General features: G+C 37.6%; 1 protein-coding gene across 19 annotated transcripts in view; it reads left to right on the top strand.

The window, feature by feature from the left end:
• Window positions 1-17,964, top strand: part of ARPP21 (cAMP regulated phosphoprotein 21) — a 171,724-nt gene that overhangs the window by 44,146 nt on the left and 109,614 nt on the right. For 17 of the 19 annotated variants that reach the window (XM_043540683.1, XM_007057226.4, XM_043540685.1 and 14 more), the window contains 7 exons: window positions 558-760; window positions 1,517-1,558; window positions 2,338-2,427; window positions 6,545-6,695; window positions 8,045-8,123; window positions 9,534-9,593; window positions 10,585-10,725. In XM_043540683.1, coding sequence (XP_043396618.1) covers window positions 593-760; window positions 1,517-1,558; window positions 2,338-2,427; window positions 6,545-6,695; window positions 8,045-8,123; window positions 9,534-9,593; window positions 10,585-10,725 — 731 coding nt within the window. In that variant the 5' untranslated portion in view covers window positions 558-592. The remainder of the gene's footprint in view (window positions 1-557; window positions 761-1,516; window positions 1,559-2,337; window positions 2,428-6,544; window positions 6,696-8,044; window positions 8,124-9,533; window positions 9,594-10,584; window positions 10,726-17,964) is intronic. The other 2 variants (XM_043540686.1, XM_043540677.1) reach the window with 1 other exon arrangement.

The following is a 17,964-nucleotide window of genomic DNA, read 5'->3' as shown; positions in this document are numbered from 1 at the left end:
TTCTGTGTGCCTGTAGTGAATGTATTGGCTCTCTCGCTATACGCCAGGCAATAGCTGAGTGATAGAAATCTGCAGTATTCCTCCTCTTGGCTGTGCTTTATTTGTGTATGTATGTATTATGAGAGAGATGCTAGAGGAGGGGAGCACTGACATGCCTATGACCCGGAAGTGTAAATGGGACATCCATTTGACTTATCTTAGGGGGAAAAAAAATCCTTTCCATCCCGGTCTTCACCTCTGCAGCAACTCCTTGGCTGTGGCAGGAGAGCAAGGGGTGAGGGCTTAACGTACCTTAACTGTGGTTTACATTCTCTACCACTAAGCATGTTTGAAACCAAGTTGTTTTATTTATTGTGTCTCTACTCTACTCTTCCCCAGTGTCGATTCAATATATTTGTTTTTCTGCTGGAGTGTATTGCCCTGCACTCCTGAGTTTGTTATTGTGGTTTGTTTATCAAAGGAAATGAAATCATTTTGTTTTTTGAGAACAAAAGTAAAAATTTCACCTCCCTCCCTCTTTTTTTTTTTTTTTTTTTGGGGATGTCTCGACTGTCCAGGTCACCGAATCTTGTTTTAATTTCTGTCTGGGAGAATGTCTGAGCAAGGTAAATTGAACCAGGAGACAGCGGAGGAAGCTGCCAAAGAGCAGGAGTCTGCCATCTCTGATGCGACCCCAGAGAACTACATCATTAATAAAACGGAAAGCTTGGAAGCAGAGGAAAAGGAGGAGAAGCTGAGTGATGCCAAGACGGACCTCCAGGTAAGAGCAAGAAGGACCTTGGATGGCTATGTAACTGTGTTGTTACATTGCCATTTCCAATGTCTTTTGTTTGGCTAGATTTTTTCTATTCTTCTCTCCTCACGCTTCTTTCCTTTTCTTTCCTTGTTATATAATTGGTAGTATTTTTTTAATTACTAAGGAGCCCGTTACTGGGTATCCATTATAAATACAGTAAAATATTTGTCTTGGGATATTTAGGACATTATCTTCATCTGATGGACTCACAGAATTCATAGAGACTGCTGTATTTCTTAATTTTACAGTGAATTTAATTTTAAAAATAACAATTATTACCAACAAAAAGCAGTGACGCTCTTGTTATGCAAAACTAAAGAAAGATCATTAAAAGCTTGAGTCTTTACAAGATGAATTTTTTTTTACCTTAAAAGGATATTAAAAGAAAGAGGGACTGCAATTTATGGGATTACTGCGAAGCTCAAAAGGGGAAGGGGTTTGGAGAGGGAGAGAGGCTTACAAAACATGATAAAAAGACAATACTGAAGTATTTGAGCATACGATAGCAAAGCATCAAGTTTGCATCTTGTTTATATCAATCAGATTAATGCATACAGCAGAGGCAATTCTTGGCTCCCCACTTCTTTGGAGTTGCATTAGGAATGTTACTTTGCAATCAGCAAATGATAAAGGTTTGCTTTGAGAAGGATTTAATGAAGTATGCTGATATTGCTATTGTGTGCATTTTCCACTAAAGTGACAATTATTTGTTACGCACAGAAACGAGGCGTAAACCAGAACCAGCAGAAAAAGAGATCCAAGGTAAGGTTTCACATTGCATGCGGAGCTGACAGGTGATAAAAGTTCCATTCAGGTGACTGTTTTCATATACAACAATGAGCTTTTATCTTCAGTTTTTCTTCATAATCATGTGGCACAAAAGCAGAGGAGTTTCACAAGATATTAAGTGTCAATCTCCCCTTTATTTAGCAATCATACGTTGGTTACTGGGCTTGCCATGTACTTGTATGTGTGATCTGTGTACGTGTTTGTGTGTGCAAATGTGGAAGAAAAATCTCGTTTAATTTTTCTTTTGTAATTAGTGTTTGAATTTTATTTAAGTGGAGTAATCAAGTTTCTAAAGCTGTAGGGATTAAAAAGATTGAGTAGGAGGAAGGCAGCTAGTTAGTGTGAAATCCGCTAGCTCGCTCGCTGTTCGTTTTTTAAATAACATTTTCCAACATTTTCAATACCACTTTTAAAATTTGTCACTGTTCAGCTCTATTGCTGTTTACAGGAAATAGAGTTGTTGCTTTGACTACATTACCAGATTTTTTTTGTTTTTACTTTTATGATGTTCAGCTGAAGTGAAATGTAGCAAAAGCATTTAAAAGCCAAACCCATGTGTCAAATGACTCGCTGGACAGAATCTGCTGTAGTTCATCTTTTGTCTATCACATACATGCACTTGCATCTCAAGCAAATGCAGTTTTGCTGGACAAGTACCTGATTATTTGAAATTCACTGGGATGGTTGGCACATCTGCAGATTTGGGGTCAGCAGTAGTTTCCTTTGTTTTGTTTTCTTTCTATCTTATTCAGTCAGGAGCTAAGGGGAAACTGGTCCGGAGTCTTGCTGTGTGTGAAGAATCATCCCCTCGACTGGGAGCAGAAGGTCTTCATGATAATCAGGTACATCTGAAATCATGGCTGTTAGCTGCATGGTTGACTTCCACTTTCACTTGCATGATCATGTTACTTAATTGGGCTTTTAACAATATTTTTGGGGAAAGCAGAAAAAAATTTACATCTGACAATGCACACGATTTTGTGAAGTTATCTGGCTTAGCGTGTACTATATTTTGAAATATTGAAGTAGTTTTACAGTATGTCACAGGGTGTTGTTTGCTTTTTTTTCCAGACCCCCTGAAAATTTCAACAAATGGAAAAGAATTCAAAAGAATTCAGATTAAAATTAAAAATAAATAAATAAAAGAATTGTTCTTTTCTCTAAGGCTATCTCTTTTGAGGCTACACCAGATACAGTTCTAAATTCACTCTGGTTTCTAGTTCAGCTGAGATCCATTATGTATCGGTCCCCCAGTATGCACTTCATAATACTACACAGATCTTGACTCTCTATAAATACATTGGCAGAGAAGAGAGGGTGCATTATTCTGAGTAGGATTCCATTTTGTATTCCATTTATTTCAAAGAAACACCTTTTTGACCAAAACATCTTGGCAATTCGATCCCGCAGATTCTGGAAAACAGTTCTTCTAGGCTCGCTTGCAAAAAAAAAAAAAAAAAAAGGCAAAAAAAACAAACTCCAAAAACCAAAACCAAAACAAAAAACCCCAAACCAAAACCACCAAAAACTGTCACAATCATTTTCACTTGACCAGACAAACTATTATTTTTTAAAAAATCTTATCATAATAAAAAACCTTAAAAGCTTCCAGCATTGGTACTTGGAGATTCTGTTGTTTTATTGGCAAATGAGATTAGCCATAGAGAGAAAGAGATGGAGAAAAATGACTTTTGTGAGCTCAGAACAAAACAAACAATCACTTTTAAGTGTACTTTCTTTGACTTTCCTCTATTGACTTGAAATGAAACAAATTGAACTCTCCCCATAGGCTCATAAGTGTGGAGAGGATTTTTATTTATTTATTTATTTTATTCATTCATTGATTCATTTATATTTATTTTTTGAAAGACCAAAAACCAGATCTTGTTTAGCAGCTGAACTTCTCCAAGTTCTCACTGCTCTACAATGATGATTATGCAGTAGGGAAATTGACAGGTTATTTTATAGTTGTAGGTATATGTTTAAAAAATACTATGCTTTTAGCTTAACTTGCATTATTCAAAAATGTGTGGCTTTTGTTCTGCATTTTATTTGTGTTTTCTATTGTTTAATGGAGAATGAAAAGGAGAATAATATAAATATAAGAGATTGTATTAAACATCGCATGGTAGTTGATAATGTACTGCAGAGAACATGTGTTTAACTCCATAGAGGTGGGCAGGGTTTGGGATAAAATACTTCTCCCAAACTGCACCCTGATGCCAGACAGAGGAGGGGTCACTTGTACACATCCTCTGGTCCTACCCTGGTCTGACCAGTTACTGGGAAGAATTCTTTGACTATACTGAAAAGATCACAGGAGTTAAAGTACCCCTGGACTCCCAACATCTGCCTCATGTAAAGACCATTGGTTCTGAATACTTGAGTAGATAGAAACTACGCTTTGCTCTTATATTGGCCTTTTGCTTACTAATGCAGATTAGCTTTGCAATGGAAAGCTAGACCTGCACACTCCTCCTTGGACTGGCTGAAGGATACTGGAAATGTTGTGCCATTTGAAATGGTTTACTTTTACTTTAAAGGAGAAAGAAGCGTATTTTGAGTTTATTTTGAATTACTTTTTTATTAGTTTATCTTAGCGGTTTACAAAGCACAGGGTTTTGATTACCAGAGAATGTACGGTACATTGCCAGAACTACAGAGTATGGATTGTACTGCAACCCTGATGTTTGTATTGATATTTGAAAATTTGCCTTCATTTTCCTGTGTAGGAAAAATCTTGTTACCTGTATTACTTGATCTTGAACGCTTACCTGATGATTCACTATGTCCTTACTTAAAAGGAATGTTGCCTCTAATGTTATACTATTGACTTATCAGTGTATTATTGCAACTTGAACATTTCTTTTGTTATTCACTATACTTACCTTGTATCAATGTACTTATTAACGTTGTATTTTACTATTGAGAAAAATCAATAAAAATAAATATAACAAAAAATAATAGATTGCTTTCACGACTCTACAGCCCTTTTGTGTGTTTCTTCAAGAGCAACCAAATATTATACGCAGAATCGTATATGTGTAACACAAAGTAGATACTGTATGTTTACATGTGTGTTTATGCTATGTGTACAGTTTGTCATTTTTCTCTTCTCGTCAAAATAGGTGCATCTTAATAGCCATTTTAATAGTTCAGGATTAAAGTGCGGAGGATGCCAATTCCATACGATTCCTCTGTTTTGAAGAACTAATGACAGAATCACCCAGCATTAGATAGCGCAGGAAATCTGAAGTTGTTCTGAAGGATGTTGTGGCACTGATTCATACAAAGTCCTGTCATCAGAACAAAACATTTACTTACAGTTTTTCCTCAGCAAGTGAAAGGAAAACATACTTTTAGTCCATTAAGTGCGGACAGTCTCCTGCATGTCCTTATTTCAAACGGCTGAGAGTTCCCATTCTCTTTCTATATTCAGTGCAGCATTCTGCTAACATTTCTGCCTTACGGTAACAAAAATAGAGATTGAGAAAATAAACCCCAGTTAATATTTTGCCACAGGGCTTTGCTTCCATTTTTACAGTGCTTTGCATCTCAAGTCTTCTGTACCACATTTCAGCTTCATCAAGACACCGATTCAGCAGAGGCAGTTTTGACTTCCTGTCTTACTGTGACACCAGTAGCTAGTTTTGCTAGGATTTTTGTCTTACACTTGTTTTGGTGTTTGATAGTGGTTATTTTTAATAACTCTAAGATTTGTAATAGTTATTGCAGGCATCATTTGAGTGACTAATGTTCTGCTTCTGAAAAATACCCTTTAGGGTAAAATATTGTAGTGAGATTTGTTTTTCTGTACATCAGCAATCTATGAAAATTGATGATAGAAATTTGCCAGCGATCAGGCTATTTTTTTTAATACATGGTAATTTGGACGTCATCATGATGCAGCTGTAGCTTACCAATTATGCAGGCCCCCAGTGTGTTTAAAGGCACTTCTAATACTACTGATTTTGCCAGTTTGATGCAAGCAATGCATTTTTACAAAACTTTAATGTCTGATTTTGTTCAGTCATTTTTCTTCAAAACAGTGTGAATACTTAGCCATACTTTCTTTTCCTTCTTGTAGTCAGATTCCATTCTTCTGAAGTTTATCACAGCACTATTCATGCATTTCATTGAATATCAACTCGTTTTTTACTGTTGTCTGAAAAATCCACTGTCAGTGTAAGTGGAGAATAATGATTTCACAAAAGCAAAACAAAAAAGGCCAAACACCATGAATTCCCAGTTTTCTAACAAGTGCAGCTTCAAAGGAATTTGCAGTCTTTGAAATGTCAAAATCTTTAGGACATGGATTTCTGATGCACTGGAGAAATTCAGTTAGCACACCCACTGTACTAAAAACTGCAGTACTCATTTTTTTTTTTAAGCTTTTGCTAAGGGCCGTGTTTCCAGATGGTTTTTTACTTGATAAACCTGATAGCTAAACTATTCTCAGGGCCTGAAAAGTGAGTTTAACTTTTATAGCACTGTATGTGTGCATAGCACTTCATATGAATTTGCAAAAAAAATTCTGTGGAAGTTATTTTGGTCTTTATCTAGCACTTGCAATATCTCTTTAGATACAGAATGGTTTATGGGAAGAACACCACATATAAGAATGTACTTCCAGTGTTATAATTATTGAGAGAAAAGTTTAATTACTGAAAGTGGAGAATAATGTACCTTTAATACTTGTAAACTCAGAGGTCTTAGTTTGCAAATATTAAGGAAGAAATTCTGACTTCAGTGGGAGCAGCACACACACACATCTGAGGGCAGAATTTGGGCCAAAGAATGCATTATTCTCCCGATAAGATATAATTTTTTCCTACTGGGTAAAATTAAATCTGGCTTCAATTTTTCTAGCTGTGCACTCCCTAATGCAAATCTCTTCAGATTGGAATCCATGTAAATTTTATTGAATCTGGCCCTAAATTATTATATTTTTTTCAACAGGAATCAATACAACTACAGCTTTCGAGTTTCCCCAGTCTACAAGAAGAAGATAAATCTAGTAAAGATGACTCTGAGAAAGAAAAAGAGAAGGATAAAAACAAAGAAAAAGATAAAAACTGTGAAAAATCCAAGATCAGAATGTTATCAAAAGGTGAACTTCAAAATATTTGAATCCTTTTTCAATTATTTATTATGGTCACATCTAGAAATTCTTGGACATGCATAGGAATGTATATACCTGTGGGTATATATGTATTATACCTGTGTGCATATGTGAACTCTCTCTCTATCTTTCTCTCTATCTAATCTGTCTGTCTGTCTTTAAGTACACATACAGTAGGAATGCATATATCCAAAAGAGGGAATGTGGAATGTGAAATTTATATGGATAAGAAAAAGGGAGTTTTTCATATAAATGATGAGTTTTCAGATATATAGATTATATATATTACAGTTGTATTATGAGTAAAACCCCTAACAGAGCATAGCAGAGATTTTGTGTAAGAGGTGTTTGGTGTGTGTGTGTGTGTGTGTGTGTGTATAATGTTTGTATTTATGTATGCAATTACAATATTTACATAAAATATTTTATGAAAGTACAACTTTTTTCTGTTAATCATAGTATACTGTACAACTTGTTAGCAGCGACACAAAACACTTAGTCTTATATATTGCTTTCGGCCCACAGATGAATCTCTCATTAACATTATTTGGAAATCCACCCGTAGCCCTTAACCTTAACTCATGGTCCGTGTACTGTAATACACTAGTGAATTATCCATCACATATTATAATTATGCCTTACTACAGCAGGTATGCACAGAGTGACTCTAACTATAATTATTTTTATACCTATAATTATATCATGTTACAAAACTACACTGTAGTCTCTTAAGGATAAGCATTGCCTACTCAGGGGCAGATCCTCAGCTGGTATGAATTGTTATAGCTCCTTTGACTTTACTGAAGCTGGTGATTCAGACCAGCTGAGGATCTGCCCTTACTTTTGAGTAAGACACACTCACCTATGCCGTAAATGAATTCTAAATACTCTGTCACATGCCATTGTCATCTACCCACTTTTAGACATCACTAGATTCCAGTCTGTTAAAGATTTTGAATTCCCAGTGGCAAGGCATATCACTTTGTCTAATTTAATATGTTCAATATATAAAGATGTATTTATAGTCAGGACTGGATATTCAGCAGTAAGAAAGGGAAAGTTGGAAGGAATTTGGGTAACATTATATATTTCCTGTGATTCCAGAAAGGACAAAACTTTGTTTGCTTCAGTTGTGGCACTTATTAGTACAATGCAAAGAAAAGACAGATTTCCTCATGCTGTTTTGTGGGGTAGATTGTTCACATAAATAAATAACCTGCATGTACATTATTCTTTATAATATATTTTTTGGGTTGCTGGCTGGAAGACCAAGTCTGCTTTACAGAAATTGGCTTAACTTCTGAAATGAAACGTTTGTTTTGTTTGTTTGTTTTCAGATTGCAGCCAAGAATATACCGACTCAACAGGCATAGATTTACATGAATTTCTGGTGAACACATTAAAGAATAATCCCAGGTAAGTAGCTCCAGCATGTTGTTATCTCCTGGTATAGTCCTAGAATTCTAGCAATTAAGCATCTTATAATTCTAGTTCTAGAGAATGCTGTAGGAAAAAAAATAATGGAATCATCTCAACTGAGCAAGAAGCCATAAAACAATAAATTTCTACACCTAGGCTTTCCAGGTTCCCATTGCTTAATTACTTTTTCTGAAATTTGGTCACTGTGCTTATCTTCCCTGCTGCACAGCTCCATCTAAAGACTCTTAGCACTAGTATATTATAACCTATGTGATTGGAGGTATCTGCAACTCAGATCATATTGTGAGTGCCAACTTCTAGCCTCACTACACCCATAGTCTTCATTTGGAACTGCAAACTCATCTTAATATAGAATTTCGTCCTAAATATAGAAACTTTTTTTATATCAGGATTTTTTATATATTCTCTTTTACATACTCTTTGCAACTGAATCTGTTCAGTGTGCACAGCTTCATCCTCCACTTACTGGATATCAAGAAATAATTAGGTAAATACCCATCCACAGAGGGGCTTAAAAATCCATGGGGTTTCAAAATGCATGAATTCACATTTCGTATTAAAGGGCACATTTCTGGCCTTCAAAGCAAAAAGTCCCTGAATTGTCCAAGCTGTAATAGCTCAATGAGCTTGAGAGCAATGCACTCTGTAAGGTGTCTTACTAGGGCTGTTAAGTAAATGTGGGTGTGGGGAGGTGTATTTGTGAAAAATTTCAACTTTTCAGCAAAAGATCAAAAACTTGCAGTTTAAAAGAGAAAATTTGGATTTGGCAATGCTGCAGTAGTTCTTCGTGGAAGTTGTTGTTGGGTGCCTCATGTCCCTGTTCTCAGTGACTTCCCTGTTCAGACTACGTGTCCCATGATGCATCCTGGTCTCCCCTCTTGCTGAGCCACAGTGGTGCACCAGGGAAAGCGGTTATTATGAGTTTGGGGTGTTTCATTTTTTTAGACAAGTAGTTGAAATTTTCTACAGAAAGTGCATACTTTCTATGACACATTGAATTTAGTCAAAAATCCAATTTTCCATCCAAAAAATTTGTGATGGAAATTTTTCAACTATCTCTACAGCTTACTTTTGTTCCAAAAAGAAATACCAACATTATTCAACCACCTGAATGCAGTCCTTTGAGGCTGCGAGTGCTGCCAGGCCGAGCCCTAATGGTGAAGGGATTTAAGTCCATATCTTGCCTTGGTCTGGTATGGATGGGGAGAAGGGGAAACTAGAGTCTTTCCCCAGCTGCACCAATGCAAGGGAGGTCAGCGTTTTAACTAAAATATTTACATCATTTTTAAATAAAGGGAAACTTCCATAATTCGTTTTTGAAGTATCATAAAAGTATCTAAAAAAGGTTTTGTAGCTGACTCTTCAAATTGTTGTTTATTTTTACAGGGACAGAATGATACTCTTAAAAATGGAACAGGAAATTATAGATTTTATTAGTGACAACAAGTAAGTTAATTTCAGTATTTGGTTAGTTTATCATATTTGCATGCCACATGTATCTTTTGCATAAAGCATATGTAAATGCTGTATTTTTATGAGATGTGTGCTCACTTAGAGGCCAATCCTACACTGTGCTGGAGTTTAGTACCTTGCAAAATCAGGCCCCTAGATTCCTCTCTAATAACTGTCAGTAGGAGCCACTGCAGTAGGTGTAACAAAAAGCAAGGCTTTTCATTTTTATTATATTTCTCTAATGACTTCCAGCTGGTTCCAGTCACTTATGCTCAAAAATAATTGTAAAGCTTTCATTGCATAGGACATAAAGCATGCATCTCTAGAGGGGGATATATAATCAAATATTATGTCATGCAATTTGCTCTGTTCACTAAGGTATTTTTAATGTGGTGAAAAATAAAGTTAAGCTTTTGTTTGAAGGGAGACAAAACCCTGTTCTGCTCTCACATATTCTACAATTTATAATAAAATTATTGATTTTAACTTGGTTAAAAACAAACCGATTGAAAAAGTCCCCTGCCTTTTGAGGGGAAAAATAGACATTTTAAAATAGAGAGAAGAAAGAAGATTTGTTGTACTAGAATAGCCCCTTGGTATCTCGAACATTACCCAGTATCTGCTGCTTTGGAGGAAGGCATAAAACTTTCATGGTATCCTTAGCCATTTATGCAACATTTACATAGGGCGAAAGTGTGTATGGCAAGTGAGTCCTTCCTGACCCCTGCAGCAGTCAGCTGATGCTGTAAAATATGAGATTTGATTATCTTAATTTAGCATGTAAAAGTACCAGTTTTATTATTGCCCATAAATATATCCAGCACTTTTTAAAAACCAGCCATTGTAGTTGACTGACTGCTTACCTGCAGCATGGATATATGCTGTATAATTGAACAGAGGAAAAAACAGTTACATCAAGTTTTAAAAGGTATTGTTATATCTTAGAGATGATCACGTAACTGATCAGTGTGATATTTTCTTTCAGTAATCACTATAAAAAGTTCCCTCAGATGTCGTCCTATCAGAGGATGTTAGTGCACAGAGTGGCAGCTTATTTTGGAATGGATCACAATGTAGATCAAACTGGAAAATCTGTAATTATCAACAAGACCAGCAATACTAGAATGTAAGTACTAGCCTTGTGCTTTTCCCATTTCCCTTTCATAAGGGTCAGTTTGCATCCTGGCTACATGGAGTTTTAAAATTCCATTTTTGTAACGCTGAGCATTATTTATCACTCATTCTGGTGTAGAGTGTCATTATGTCTTCTCCTTGGAAGATTGTATGAGGATTTGAAATATGTAGAAAAGAGTCAATCCGGTTGTTTCGAGTCAAGAAATTTATGTAGTGCCTCTGGAGTGGAATGTTTTGCTGACCCTCTAACACCACCCCATAACTACAGAAAGCAATTTATTGCTTAACATATTGCCTGGGGCTGGGCAGGTTATGAAGTACAGGTACTTTTAAATAACCCAAAGATGCTGGGAAGATATCCTATTCCCTCTTTCCATTTCTTCTTTTTTGCAGTTTCCACTCCTGCCTATTGAGTTGTTTGTTTTGCAACAGATATTTTTCCCCTGTGCCACCTTTTATTTTTTTCACAGATTATAGTTTTCCCCCTTCTTCTAACTTTCAACTTTTTTTTATCTTCATTCACTCTGGATTATAAATCTGTAATGGGCGTGTGAAAACTGTTTGGTCCCTGCATCATATACATATGAAATTAAAAATATCCAATAGTCAGTGGGTAAAGTGGGGTTGGCAAACTTTTTGGCCCGAGGGCCACATCTGGGTATGGAAATTGTATGGCGGGCCATGAATGCTCACAAAATTGGGGTTGGGGTATAGGAGGGAGTGAGGGCTTTGGCTGGGTGTGGGCTCCAGGTGGGGCCAGAAATTAGGAGTTCAGGGTGCGGGAGAGGGCTCCAGGCTGGTGTGCGGCAGGGGGTGAGGGCTCTGATGGGAGGTGGGGGCTCTGGGGTGGGGCTGGGGATGAGGAGATTGTGGTGCAGGAGGGGGCTCTGGGCTGGGACTGAGAGGTTCGGAGGGTGGGAGGGGGATCAGGGCTGGGGCAGGGGTTGGGGCGGGGGGTGTTGAGGGCTTTCACTGGAGGTGTAGACTCTAGGGTGGGGCTGGGGATGAGGGGTTTGGGGTGCAGGGTGCTCTGGACTGGGACCAAGGGGTTCGGAGGGTGGGAAGGGGATCAGGGCTGGGGCAGGGGGTTGGGGCGCTGGAGGGGTGGCTCAAGCTGCTCGTGGAAGCAGCGGTATGTCCTGCTTCTGGCTCCTACGCGGAAACTTACACAGATTTAGCTGCAGAGAATAAGAAATAACAAAATTACAATTTATGAAGATCTTTGCTAGACAGCAGTTCATCATAATCACTTTTTTTCATAGCACTATTCAAGTACTACAGGCTTCTCAGGGCCTGATTTTAGCGCCCTCACTCTCATATCAGATCTCCCTTTCCAGCTTACCTGCATTTGTGTGTGTGCACACGTGTGTGTGTGTGTGTGTTGGGGAGCATATGTTTGTGTGTGTGTGTTTGTGTGTAAGGGAGTCAGAGGAGAGAGAGATCTAGCATACCACTACTGTCATTTAATTAAGAAAAATTTGGAGCAGCCCCTAAAAAAACCTTACATTTTCATTGGTTTTATTCATTCCTGTATATATATGTCCTTTTCTTCTCACATATGCATCATCTCCTCAGTGCAACAAGAGCAGTAGAATTTTGCACACAGCTCAGTTCTCTTTCTGGCTAGCACTGACAGTGATTTTTGTGCTTTGGGCTCAGTTGGTTGCCTTGACATGCACCTTGCAGACCAGTGGCACTAGGACTGCTTTACATTGCGTTGCAGAACCTACTCTCAACAGGAATTAAATTTCTGACCACTGTTTGGAATTTATGTGACAGCTTAGGTGAAAAGTCTGAGTGATTTCACATTGGATATTGTGGCTCATGGGCTGGTATGAGAGGCAGGGAGAGTCATTTAAATTGTTTACAAAGCCAGCGTCGAAACTGGCACTAATTGGCACCTTTGCTGGCAGGCTCAACAGAGAGGCCAAAAACTGAATGGTCTTGCAGACTGAAGTACGCTTTTTACTCTGGAGGTGCTCTCTGCAGGTCATAGTTAAGGCGCATGGATAGAACCATGTGGGAAAATTTGTCCTGGCACTGTCCATAGTGTACTTGTTCCACAGAGAAACAGAAATTTCCAGCCTTCCTCATTGTCACAGTCTGGTTTCTTTCATTAGCACTAAGTAAAACTGAATGGGTTTTTTTGTTTGTTTTTGTTCTTTTAAAGTTATTTAAGGAGGGATTGCCTAACCCTAAAGACACATTCTTCTACCATGCAGCATGCAGTATATTATTTATAATATTTTAAGATACAGTTCTAAAATGAGGCTTTGTAAATGTCTTTTTTTTTTTTTTTTTTTAATTTCCCAGATGCAGGAGACCTCTAAAATTTCTTTTTCTGACAGAGTCTGGGATTTTATTATCAGGAGAAATAGGATGCATGATTATTAGTTTGTGTGGTGTAGGAAGGAAGGAATTACACCATGTCTGATTTAAAAAAATAATGAAAAAGTGGCGGATCTTTATATAAACTGAAATCACTTTTGTTATTTTAGAGGAATAGTATTCCCACAAATATTTTAAATAGAAAAACTGCAAAGTTAGAATGACATTAAAACAAACTAACAGTGATAGCAAACAAGGAGCTACGCAGATTAGCTGTGTGAACAGGTAGATGGTTTTGAATCAGTTAAATGTTCTTTTAGTAAGGTATACGATATAAATTAATAAAATAGATATTGGAAATCCCTATTGGCCATCTATGTAGCCATTATGAACTGGAAGTTTCTCATAGGATTTTCATGGGAGCAGGATCAAACCCTTTGGGTTATACTTTGACATGGGCTACACAGTCAACAAGCAAGAGAGTAAGAACAGCCCTTGAATCCTTCCATAGGGCTACCTAGACCTTAGGTCTGACTGCACAGGGATAAGCAGGGCTACCTGTTCACTTACTCCCTTCCCAGAATAAATGGGTGGGAAGATGGTGAGGACTGGATAGAGCCTTTATTGTCCCCCCTTTTTAGTGGCCAGAGTCAGCACAGAGGAGAAGGAATTTACAGCTAGTAATACCCACTGAATGCCTGGACATTCAACCCATGGGGATTTCCATTGACCCTAAATATAAGCTTCTCCAGTATGACCTTCAGAGTTTGTAGTTGCCATAAACTCCATATTCCAGGTTTCAGTAAAGTCATAAGCTCCATTGGCATAACCCACAATGGTCACAATAGTAATAATTCTGCAGAGTCCAGGATTTTTAAAAGTTCCAATATTATATATGTTAGACTCTAGTGTTCTCCGAGAGAACAGTTTTACGTAGTTCAGAACCAGAACTCAATTCTTGGAACCTTCTGACTCTATTAACTAGCCAGTGTAAAGCATCCAGAACAGAAGCATTTCTGAAAGTGATGGAGAAATTGCTTAGTGTGGTTTATGTTAGTTGTAGTTTAAACCTAGATAAATATTGACCACATTACATATGTAAGTTCATATACAATAGAGAAGGCCTGACCTGAAGGCCAGAAAGTCTAGAAGCAATGCACTCCAAAGGAAGCTGGAGCTCTAGAGTAATGTGCTGCTTCCTCTTCCTCTTTTCAGATTTCATTTGGTAGCACATTCTGAATCCCAAAGCACCACAGCCTGGTACAATGAACAGGGAAGAAAGCTTGTCATAAGTACTTCCAGAATTCACAGATTCTACTACCTTTTTAAAAAAAATCTTTTGCTTGAGCCCCCTATCATGTGTTTGTGAGTGTGGGTGGTTGGGTTTGATGCCAAGTCATTGCTGTGGGCGAAGGTGCTACTGCTTACTCATCTTGCTGAATGAGGGTTTGTGTGAATATTGTGCGGCTGGTTGGCCCCCACAAGAGGGGAATGAGGATTCTACCAGCATGTACCAGTGGGGTGAAGATTCGGATAGCGTGATATGATAGCATCCTCCCTCTGCTGTCTCTTTGTGCACCAGTTGAGATTTAGTGGGATAGAAACCCTTGTGCTTAAGGGCATAAACCATCCACTGATTGTTTGGGGTTAAGAAGAAACTGTGGGCAGGTTGTTCCATACGTGTACACTCTGGAGTTTTCTACCTTCCTCTGAAGCATAAATTTCTGTTATCACCTGGACCACTGTAAGTTGAGTGTGAGTGTGTGAACGTACCTGCCTCGGGCAAGAATTTGAGGAGCTCTGGAGGCTGCTAGTTTTATGGGGCCGGGGGAGGAGGAAAGCAGCTGCAATAGCGTGAGATCAGGAGAAAACGTAATTTTTGTGTGAATATTCTGCTGCTGCCTGCGCAACCTGTGTGCTGCTTTTTTTTTTTTTAATTAATAGTGGCAAATATATACTCCTAGCATCCTATTCTCTTTTGGGATTTGAATTGTCTGCTCTGTATTCCTGAGCATCAGCAGCATTCCATTGAAGTCCAAGCTAGTGGACCCTAATGGAGGTTTGGACCCTAGTTATCCTCTGACATTTTGAAGGCTGTCTTTGTAAATCAAAAGGACATAAATTTACTTACTACAAGAAAAAAGAAAAGCGGCGATTTGCCAGATTTCTCATGGAAATTTTAATGTGCATAGAGAGATCATCTCTTATAACTAAATGTTCTTCATCCAAACTCGATGATAAAAATAGTCCTGTGCACTAGTTCAGATATAAAGGAGTAGTGGGTTAAAACCTTTTAATACTCTATATTAATGCTTTGAATTATGACTGGATTTAAAAAAAGCTAAAAATGGCCTGTCCAATTAAAATCTAAAAACTTTCCAAAAAACTACCTTTTGGACAAGGAGTACATGTGAGAAATATTATGCAGAACAGAAGTTTTTGCAGACGTTCGATGGAGATGGTCACAATGCTGCTTAGTATGGAAAATATCTTATTCTCTTAACTGTAATATCACTATAGTGACTCCATTGTATGTATATTTGTCTGTCATCTGTGTCTGTCTATCATCTCTCTAAAGCTATACCAAAATGTGACGTGAACACATGACAATGCAGTATGATAAAAGTATAAATTTGAGATGGAGGCAATGTATTATGCAGGACATTCCAAATGAGTGCCAACAAAAACTGTATGTGCCACCTCTTTATTCTGTACATGCCATATTTAAAAAAAAATAGAAATAGATAAGAGAGCCTTGCAGCTGTTGTCAGTAATTTTACATATCTCTGCCTGTATATTCAGACTGATTATCTCAGTGGAGATAGGTAAGTGGGGAGAATGCAGGCGATGTGTTTAAAGTGCTTGATAAATACAGATTTTAATTTGGCTTTGCAGTTTGCCACATGGATATCCTCACATGTGGGGTGTGCAAAATATGTTTTTACAGATGCACACACACAGCTGCATACATACCTGCTCAGACATACAGCAGAGTTACTCAGCATTCAGGACGTACGGTGTGAATGAAATACAGCAATTGTGTTTAGTAAGTGTCTTCTGCATTTGGAGAGCTTACCAAAGGGCACATATGTTGTGAACCTTAAGACTTTACAAAATCATAGCTGAAAGGATTATTTTTTGTATAACCTTTTTCAGTGTTGCATACCTTCTAACCTTTGTAGTAAAGCAGCCTGTTGATATTTTGTTCTACTCTACATTATTTTACTCTGCTGCTATAGAAATGCTATGTCATAGTAGCCCTATTGGAAGGTTTTTTGTGTCTTCAGGATACATCCAAAACTTGGAGTAGTATTGACACCTACTGTATGTATTTCATGAGTTTCTTTTTAAGAACTGTGTCAGCAAAATTATACATACTGTACAATATGTACTATCCGTGTCATAACTAAAAAAAGTATTGTAGGATATTCTATCCATCTATTTTCTCTGTGTCTGAGTGGCTTGAGTCACAAATACAGTCATGACATTGCCCATTCCTAACCCACCCGCAAAAAATAGAAAAGCCCACAGCAGGTTTTTTTTATATATGCTTTGCATTTAAAAGCATTCTTTATGTAGGTAGTGCCTAAAGCATTATGGCTATATAGGTACGTGGAGCTTTTTTTTTTTTTTTTTTTTGGTGCACATGAGATCCTGGAGGATGGCTCTTGCAAATAGTATAGACTCTTTAAGACATCCTTATAAAATGGCACTCAGTGAAAGAAGGCAATTTGAACAACAGGGGTTAGCTCTTAATGGAGATCTCCCCCACACCCCCAATCCAGGCATGCCAAGCATATTGGGATTTAAAAGATACTGGTTTTGTACCGAAATGGTGGGATTGGTTACATTATAGGCTCAGTAGCCACAAGTTATGACTTCCAGGGTACACATCAAAATGTGCTTTTTTCCCCTTGACTGATTTTTGTTTCTTTAAGACTGCATTTGCGGGGGAGAAAGGGGAGGCGGGAGGTTATAAGTAAGTTGACACAAACAAAAATGTTTGCAGCTCTTTTTCAGCCAGGTATATATTCTGTAGTCTTATATTTGTGTAAGCGAATGCTCATGTCTTGTTAGTTATGAGTGAACCTCAGTGACAAGGTGCGGACATTGTTTTGTTGGAATACAGCACAGTTAACTCTGCAAACTCTTTTGTTGCACGTTTTCTTTAAAAAAAATCATATTGTCTCTATTGTAAGTAGAACACAATCAAGGCAGTGATCTCATGAAGTCAGACTCACTGTTGTATGACTCATGATCTAGGAGGATATACATGCAAACATCTCTCTCTCTCTTTTATTTTGTGTGGTGTGTGAGGTTCTGTAGGCCAAAATTTGTAGCTTCAAGGAACTATGAAGCAATTTATTTTAGTTCATACAAAAGTCTCCCATTGCAAGAATTTCTCTTTCCAGTGTTGGCTATATTTTGACTGCTATTTTATTACTGAGATATAATTATACTGTGATAAAGCAAATCCCTGCATTCTGACTAACAGTCATTGTAGCACAATTAGGACTCAGGGATTCACAAACTACACTGGTATTGAGAAATATGTGTGCAGTGATTATGCCTGTCAGACATCCACAACTAGAGTACAAGGGAATTGCATATCTGAGAAATAATAGCATCCTTGTTATCTCATTGGCTGAGACAGTACCGTTTTATTTTAATATTTATTAATACACAAAGCACTCATCTTATGGTCCTAACAATAATAGGATAAAAATCAATAAAACAATAAAGACAACAGATATAATGTTTACAACACTGAGTCTTCTTCATGCTGTCGCTTTGAAGCAATAAATGGATTTTATTTCATAGACATTTTCCATACAGTCATCAGGGACTTGCTGAAAAGTACGATGATTAGTGACTTGGAAGTCTAATTTGTCTCAGTAGAGGG

This window comes from Chelonia mydas, chromosome 2 (genome assembly GCF_015237465.2).
Source record: "Chelonia mydas isolate rCheMyd1 chromosome 2, rCheMyd1.pri.v2, whole genome shotgun sequence".
Taxonomy (NCBI): Eukaryota; Metazoa; Chordata; order Testudines; family Cheloniidae; genus Chelonia; species Chelonia mydas.
This window is presented reverse-complemented; position numbering and strand designations above follow the sequence as displayed.